At 38.4% G+C, this 9,053-nt stretch overlaps 1 protein-coding gene across 1 annotated transcript; it reads right to left on the bottom strand.

The window, feature by feature from the left end:
- Positions 1-1,664: 1,664 nt before the first annotated feature.
- Positions 1,665-8,731, bottom strand: fgf17 (fibroblast growth factor 17). Its single transcript, XM_053624252.1, has 4 exons — positions 7,686-8,731; positions 6,811-6,988; positions 5,064-5,170; positions 1,665-1,967 (listed from the first exon to the last, which is right to left on the bottom strand). Exons 1-4 carry the CDS (start codon positions 7,779-7,781, stop codon positions 1,677-1,679), a joined length of 672 nt encoding a protein of 223 aa, XP_053480227.1. The 5' UTR covers positions 7,782-8,731; the 3' UTR covers positions 1,665-1,676.
- Between the last annotated feature and the right edge of the window lie 322 nt (positions 8,732-9,053).

Below are 9,053 nucleotides of genomic sequence, written 5' to 3'. Positions count from 1 at the left end.
TCGGGATCATGAGACTTAAGCGCTGACTATATGCGTCCTGCAGCTGCTTTGCTGATAATCCCATTAAAAACATAACAGCTCGTGGTTTAGATGTTGCGATTGAAATCTTATTATCACTGATGATAAAAACACATGCAGGTTGGGTTGTCGAGCCTCTGGGTGCTCGGGCACCTGCCTTTTTCTTTTAATTTGTCAGAAGAGTCCCTGTCGATGTAATTTAATAATGTAATCTCACCTTCATTTCACCCAGCCCTGAAATATACACAGAGCCATTTCATATCCATGGATAACCGTCATCTTATCCATCTGTTTCGCCTTTCGAACATATAAGAGCCTGGTCTTGTATAACTTAGAAGTGGTGCATTCAAGCTACAAAGTGGTAAAAAAAACAAAAAAAAAAACCAACAACAACCATGAACTCCTACATGAAAGCCTTTCTTGTTGTGTGGTTAGCAACAACCTAGGCAGTTAACTAAAGATAAATGATTGGCCTGAATGATTCCTGATCCTATGGCGTGTGCGGTCCGACATTTCTTCCATTCATAACTTTAGTTCCGACTAGCTTCGAAGAAGCACGGGACTTGAGGAGCAGTGAGGAAAAACAGACAGTAAAACTGTATGCTGTTTAAATGGCAAGGCTGTGTAATGTACACCTCTATCAAAGTCCTTGTAGTAAAGTCTGTCACCTCGGCGGCCATCTTGGCTACAATTCCTGGTAGTTTGACTAACCCTACTTTCACCCTAACAAGCAAGTCATTCATATCGCTTGTAATTTGTCTCTCGTGGACATGTAGCGACCGCTACTGTTGTTATATAATGAAATATCGCACTAATCAGTGTGAAAATGATCTCGATTCACATTTAACGAGAGGTCGCATGTGACCGGATAAGATGAAACCACGGTTTCAAAGTTTTTCTTCCATTTTTCATGCGTCACACAGTAAACGGGAACTAATTGCAGGTAGGAACTAAAGTTGCGAGTCTGGAACTGAAGAAATGTTGGACCACAACATGCCATAGTATTGGTCAGAGGATTTATTCCAGCCAATTGTTTTTTTTGATTTGTAGCCTTAGCACCTCACACCGAATTTGTGTAGAATTGAGAAAATCTCAATTCACGTGTCGCTTGCCGCTGTCACTGAAATCGCAGCTCTGTATTTTGTTCTTGTTTCGAAAATGAACTGTTGTTCTTTTTCGCTTGGTTGGTAATGTGTACATTGAGGTAGTTATGCCATTGGTGATATAATGCATTGCTCGGCCTTGATAGATTTGTTGTCAGGATATTGATAGATGTTAGATTTTACTCCTCCCATCTAACATCATAACCAGCCATCAGCTGTAAAGTCTGTAGTCCTCAATGAGATCTATAAAATCCGTCACTCCGTATATTTTATAATCTCATTTATTACTGAATATGCCAGAATTCAGTGTCTCCTGTATCTCTTCACAAAGCGCTCACACAACTCAAACAAACATTCTGAGCTTATTAAATATATACATCATCTCTCATATGTACAAGTCAGCCCTTTATAACGAGTCGTCTCTTCTTTTTTTTTTGTTTGTTGGCATTTTTATGTCCATTAAGTATGAAAATATAAAAAATATAGCTTCCTCTTCTGTCCTGTTATAAAAAGTTTTTAAAAAAAAACAGTCCTGTAGGTCTGTGGCGCCCAGCGTTAGGAAGCCGTGTGTGATTTCCTGTTGCGCTTGGCTCGCCGTATTGGAGGGAAGCTAATGAACTCGAAGTGTTTAGGCCGGTCCGAGTTGGGGAAGGGATGGGGGCCTTTGTGGAGCCGCTTGATGAAGTGGACTTCCCTTTGGTTCTCCCTGGTTTTGGAGGCTTTGATGGGTCTTCCTTTCCTAGTGAAGGCAACATACCAGCCGTCATACTTGGCATTCTGGAAGGCGGTGTAGTTATTCTCCAGGACGATCTCGGTGAAGATGCAGTCCCTGCCTCTGCCGTTGGCCTACGGGAAAACGACGATAGGTGATATTATACCACACAATGTTTATTTCCTATTAAAATAATGAGAAGCAATGAGTCACATGACGTCCTGCTATCTGACAACACTTTAAATCCAAATGTTTATGTGTTTATCTTCGAGGGCTACTTCTCTTAACCTATGTAGAATCCTACAGCTGAGCATTTCCATTTCAGAAAAGGTTCCGAACTATAGCCATTTCTAGCAAGCTTAGAACCCTTAACTCTACAGTGGGTTCATTAAGGGTTAAGGGTTAATTTTTTTTTCGTAATTTCGTTATTCCTGCACACTCTGAAAAAAAATACAGCACAACTCTTAATGTTAATCCTTAAAGTTTCTATATAGACCCCTACAACAAAGTGTTCCTTATAGAAGTGGAACCTGGAAGCCCAGGAAACCCAGACTAACCCTTTCGGATGGTTCTTGACCCAGACAGCAGGTGGCACTATTTCCTGTTTAAAGCCACAACCAAGATGGCGATAACAGTTTTTTTAAATTCATATAAAAAAAAGAAAAGAAAAAAAGGCAACTAAACTTGATATATATTTTTTTCCATCTGCATAAACATTCTGAGATAAATCAGTTAAATCTAGGACCTTACAAAATTCTTCACCATCCCTCTGGGAGAACTTTTAAAAGTTTATGTAGAACCCTATAATATAGGGTCTTTTTTTAATATATATATATATCCAAAAATGTTCCAATTATGCTCTCTGTCTATGCAAACTGTCTTGGTACATGCTTCAAGTTTTCTTAGGCTCCTAAAAGGGTTCTGTTTGGATTTTTTTTTTTTTTTTTAATAAAAGTAACATAATCATCAGTACCACTACACTCTCAATAAGAAGGTTCTATACATTACTCTCAAGGGAACTTTCATAATATTGTGTAGAACCCTACAACAGAGGAAACACCCTGTTAAGAATCTAAACACCTTGAACTGTTGTAAGAACCTTGAAGGGACCCCTGAAACAGACTCCATGATGTGGTATATTCGCTCATTTAGAATGCTTATGGGTTCTTCAGCTTAATAGTTCTACAACAGAATGTTTTCCTATCAGTAAGGGTTTGAAGCAGAACCATTTTAAGGAATGTAAAAACCCTTATTTATCTGATGAACAAATTATGGATCTTTGTTTTTGGTGCAAGTGTAAGTATGAACTGGGTATGTACAGTATGTGGTTCATGTTTGGTTCTTAAAGGGTTCATTAGGTAATTAAGGGTGCTTATCCTCCTAAAGCTTAGAACTCTTCCTGTAGGAAATGTCCTACTTAGAATGTTTGAGGGAGCTCAGAACTACAGACGGACGACCAATGAATCCTTAAGAATTCTAAATATTCTAAGAAAACGGGGAGAACCATTTTACGTCCTATAAGGAACTTTTTTCCCCGGAGAGTATGTTTTTAAGCTACTAGCTTGGTATAGCTAGTAAAATAGCACTCTAAAGTGTTCTCCAGTTTGCAGGCACTATTACATGTTACAGTTTCAGTCACTGGACACTCTTAGAAGAGTAAGTTAGAACTCTTTCTCTATCACAGAAAACATTCGAAGTAGAACCCTTTTAAGAAGCTAAGAACCTTTATTTATCCAGTTAACCATTCAAGAACCCTTGGAGAACCTTTTGGATAGTAATCTTACACAATAATACCAATCATACCGCTCATATAATATCAAATTCCAACAGTATGGAACTTTCTCTGTGGTTCATAGTCCATAATGCTGTACATGGGTTCTCTGGCTTGGGGTAGAGTACTATTAAGTGCTTTTCTATCAGAAACTGTTCCAAATAGAACCCCCTTTGGGAAGCTTAGAACCCCTTACCATCCCTGAGGAACCTAAGCATGTACCTGTTTTTCTTGGGTTCTTTTGTAAATGTTTCTAAAAGAAAAAAAAATGTTTAAGGTTTCTTGCACACTCTTAAGAAATATGGAAATCTTAATAGTTCTTCAGGAACTCTTAAAGATTCCATGTATATTCCTAGAAAATGCTTTCCTATTAGAAAGCTTCCAAGTAGAAGCCCCATTAAGAACTTTAGAACCCCTTAACTATTCAAAGAAGCTTGAGGAACCAGTTTTTCCCCCAAGCATGAACCAGTTTCCCTATCAGAAAGGGTTCCAAGTATAATCCTTTTTAGTACCCATAATTGAGACAATGAACCATTTTGGGTGTTCCTCAAGGAAGCTGAAAAGGTTATTTGCTCTGAAAAACTGTTTTGGGGGTTCTTTAGGGGAAGTAAATAAGTTATTTGCTCTAAGGAACCTTTTTGAGTGTCCTTTAAGGTGCTTTTTATGGAAGTTAAATAGCTTATATGTTCTAAGGGACCTTCTTGAGCCCTTAGGAACCTTTTAGAGTGTTCTTTAAGGAAGCTAAAAACTTTATTCATCCCACAGAACCTTTTTGAGTGTTCATTAAGTGAGCTAAAAGGTAATTTGCTCTAAATCGTTGTTTAGATTGTTCCTTATGAACCTTTTTGAGTGTTCTTAAGGGAAGGTAAATAAGTTATTTTCCTGTAAGGAACCTTTTTGATCGTTCTTTAGAGAAGGCTTCCTGCACACCCTTAAGAGATATGGAAATCTTCATAGTTCTTCAGGAACTCTTAAAGAGTCCGTGTATATTCCTACACAATGCTTTCCAATCAGAAAGGTTCCAAGTAGAAGCCGCATTAAGAACTTTAAAACCCCTTAACTATTCAAAGAACCATGAGGAACCATTTTTTCCAAGCAGGAATCAGTTTCCCTATCAGAAAGTGTTCCCAGTTTTAATCCTTTTTTGAAGCTTAGAACCCTTAATTGAGCCAATGAACGCTTAAAGAACCGCCGAAGAACCTTTTTTTTCTTCCAAAAACGCGTGTTTATTAACAGGAAGTGTCTTCAAATTATGCTCTTCAAACCTCAAATAATTGGTCGTTATTTTCTTCTAAACATGTAGAACCTGTTCAACATTTAGCTAAAGCGTCTTAGTTCTTGGTAAACCGTTTGTGGCTTTATGAAGGGTTCTCTAAGGATTTTTACAAAGTAAAACTCTCAAAAATGAGTGAGTTTTGGTAAGTCATAAGAACTGTGCTGTTACGACGTTAGTGTGTACCTTGCCCACCAGCTTTCCTCGCCAGTTCATACAGAGATATCGGCCGCTCTCTGCTCCTTTGATTCGAACCCGACTGCCAAACGTGTCCGTCTCCACATACAGCCTGGCTGCAACCCAAAAACACACACACACACACACACACACACACACACACTGTTAGTGCTATGACATTTGAAGAACAGTGAAAACGATAACATTGTTGGACCGTTAGAACAGACGCAATCCTGAGAGCAGTTTTGAATGTAACATTATGGACAAAATGCTTTATTACAACTCCATTGAAATTAAAATCTTAAAGGTGCCAGAAAAGGTTCTTTATAGCACACGACTGGTCCTGGAGAACCCTTCCAACTTCAATTCGTGCAGGTATGTTATTTAGCCGATTAGTTGAATCAGGTGTGTTGGGGGGGGGGGGGGGGGGGGGGTTCTTTGTGGTACTTGAGTTCTTTGTGGTACCAATCAATAAATGGTACCATCCGTTACAAAAGTTTACTATTATGAAAAAAGCTATCTTCTGTCTAGCACCTTAAAGGGTCCTTAAAAGTTTCTAACTGCTTTAGGGATTTATGTAGAATCTTACAACGTAAGATTTCTCTTTCAAGAGTCGTTCAAGCACGCTGGGACTCTTACATATCCAAGGAACCCTCAAGGGACCTTTTTGAGATTCTTTAAGGAAGCTGGAAAGGTAATACGCTCTAAGGAACCTTTCTGAGTAGTCGTTAAGGAAGTTAAAACTGCTACATATCCTATAAGGAACCTTCGTGCGTGTTCTTTAAGGAAGCTATAGGGAACCTTTAGGGAAGTTCCAACGTTTATTCATCCTACGCAACCATTGTGAATGTTCTTTAAAGAGGATTAAAAAAGGTTATTCGCCACACAGGACCATTCTGGGTGCTCCTCAAGGACGCTGAAAATGTTATTTGTTCTAAAAAAAAACTGTTTTGAGAGTTATTTAGGGGAAGTAAATAAGTTATTTGCTCTAAGGAGCAAAATTTTAAGTGTCCTTTAAGGAAGCTAAAAAGTTTGTGCACCCTCTGCAACCTTTATGGGTGCTTTTTATGAAAAAGGTTATATGCTCTAAGGAACCTTCTTGAGTCCTTAGGAACCTTTTAGAGTGTTCTCTAAGGAAAATATAAAACTTTATTCATCCCACAGAACCTTTTTTGAATATTCATTAAGGGAGCAAAATGGTTATTTGCTCTAAATAACCTGTTTGATTGTTACTTATGAACCTTTTTTTGAGTGTTCTTCAGGGAAGGTTAAAAGGTTTATTCACTTTAGGGAACCTTTCTCACTCACAGTTCTTTCACGAAGGAAAAAAAGTGTACTAGCTCAGAGTTCCTCGAGGAAGTTTAAAAAAAAAATTATTTGCACCGAGGAACGTTTTTCAGAGTGCGTTAAGGAAGATATAGGAACCTTTTCTGGAACCTTTTGTAAAAGAGTGTACATATTGGTATTGCGCCATGTTGTAAAAGACTGGTCAGAGTGATACTTTGCAGATTTGTATAAACAACAACAACGCGATAGACTATACTGTGCATCTCTGTGCGCGTGCGCTCCGCTCCTCGCTGCTTTGATGTTTGAAGGCCATTAGCGCTGCTCGCGACACAAAGGCGAGCAATTAGAGAAATATTTGTCGGTCTTTATGCGCGCGCTCTTTGCCTAGTGAACTAATCAAACGCTCTTTATGCGCCGTGATAGCGTCTCTTTCGACCGAAACCCGACGCGAAAATCCGATTACACTCACCGAAAGTGTTGCCGTCCTCCGCGGTGGCGCTCACGCGCTTGCCCTGGATCTGCACGTGGCGCCCGCTGGTGCGGCTGTAGAGCTGGTACACGCGCACCTGCCGCCGGCTGAGCTCGTCCGTCTGCGCGCCCTGCTCCCTCACGTGCTGCTTAAAATCAGGAGAAGGCTCATTCTCCCCCTTTTTTTTCACGTAAAGGGAAAACATAAGATCACACGTTTCTCCCTGGCTCTCGTTCTCTAGGCCTATACAGCACTGAGTTGTTTACTCTGACGGTAAATAAATAAACAAATACACAACAAACCGCTAAAACGTCTCGAGCTGAAATAACGTTTGCATATATATATATATATATATATATATATATATATATATATATATATATATATATATATATGTTTAAGTTTTTACTGAGACATTTAGCTTAATTTAACATGAGGATTTCACGCTTAAAATAAAAGCATAGAAAGCTCGCAGTATGCGTGCACATGCCTGAATATTTTAGAAATAGCCTACAGTAGGCTTGCCTGGTGTTAGATGCGCAATAGTATTGACACCGTGCGTCTTTACGCTCGAAAAAAGCAATGCAATGCTAATACGAGTTCATGCAAAAAAAATAAAAAAAAAATTAGTAGACTGAATAAAAATGTGCTTGCATGCTAAACAGACTTACATTTGTGCTTGACATAAATGCATATAATTTAATCTCTCCAGAAAAGTATGATGCGTTATAACCCTATAATACATACACTAGGCCTATATAAGCAGTGTTCCAGAATGAATCTTTAGGAGCAAGATTGCATGAACTTATTCTGTCTAATGAAATGCGTATATTTAGCTTATTTGCGTAGAATATCTTGAAAATGGGAATATTTACCTGTGCATGGCACCAGACGACGAAGAAGTGAAAAGATCTGCAAAAATGTAAAAAGGTAAAAACTTTAAAACTTAGCAGCAACTTTAAACCAAACATGTACAATCTGCTCAGACATGAGATGCGTTTTGTTTTCAGTTTTTTTTTTTTTTTTTTTTGTACTTACAAGTAAAAACAACGCTGGTTAATCCCATACATGTTCTTCTTGAGAATATTTACCCCCCGACCAAAAAAAGAATATTAAAAAAAAAAAAAAACAACCCCAAAAAATCAGTAGTATTCCAGCGTCTCGTGCTTTAAATGATCAGATTCAAATCCATCAGCTAATAATAAATAATCAATACAGTGTCCTCGGAAATTAAGAGAGGAAACCCGAATCAATAAATCCGAATCCTGAGCCGAAATCAGAAGAACACATCTGTAGACAGCGGTGCGGTTCCATCGTATGCGCTAGGGCGTGTTTGTGTCTCCGTGTTATTGGGTGTTTGTTAGTTAACTGTGCTGGCGGCACGCGCTCATAGTGCCGCGACTGTGCCGGTGTGTGCAGGCTCGTGCTCCGGCTCTTAAAGCGCGCGGCGCGTCTCCGGTCACTCACTGCACCGAAATGACAGACATCCACACAGGTCTCCAGACTGAAGTGACCGCAAACCAATGGTGTTTAAAACCACGCCCCTTAACGCACTACACACCAACCCCAAGTTGTAAGTCACACTGCATCCAAAATCAGGGGTTCTCCAAAAGTTTATTTTATTTTAATTTTTATTATTATTATTTTTTTTTATCCCCAGACAGGGAAGACTAATTAATAATACATATAACACATCTTAATTGTAAATCATAATGGTTGATTACAAATTACAAAAGTCATATATATTATTATTATTATTAAAATCATATACTTTTTTTAAAAATAAATATATATGATCAATCTTTAGCTCCATTATTATAACATGTGTCATCATATTTATTAATTTACGAATTTGAGCCTTTTAAGCTATAAATTCTTAACCTTTTCCTTTCCCTATCCACCTAGCCTATGTCCAGGTGTTCAAACATAAAACTTTCCTCTGTAGTCATTCCTCTCTCTCTCTCTCTCTCTCTCTCTCTCTCTCTCTCTCTCTCTCTCTCTCTCTCTATATATATATATATATATATATATATATGCACTCATACAGCTACACTGGAAAAATTTGCTTTGTTTTTTATTTCATAAACATGATGCGACGTGCACATAACAATGCCACAGCTGTACATGATTCACTGGGCTTTCAAGCAGTCCATACAAGATTTTGTGTTTTGAAATTTTTTGAGAGCTAAAAATGCTTGATTTTCCTGCGGCTTTTGATAGGGATTGATAAAACTTGTGGGCTC

The sequence above is a fragment of the Ictalurus furcatus genome, chromosome 5 (genome assembly GCF_023375685.1).
Source record: "Ictalurus furcatus strain D&B chromosome 5, Billie_1.0, whole genome shotgun sequence".
Classification (NCBI taxonomy): Eukaryota; Metazoa; Chordata; class Actinopteri; order Siluriformes; family Ictaluridae; genus Ictalurus; species Ictalurus furcatus.
Note: the sequence above shows the minus strand (reverse complement) of the source record. Positions and strands in the feature narration are given on the sequence as shown.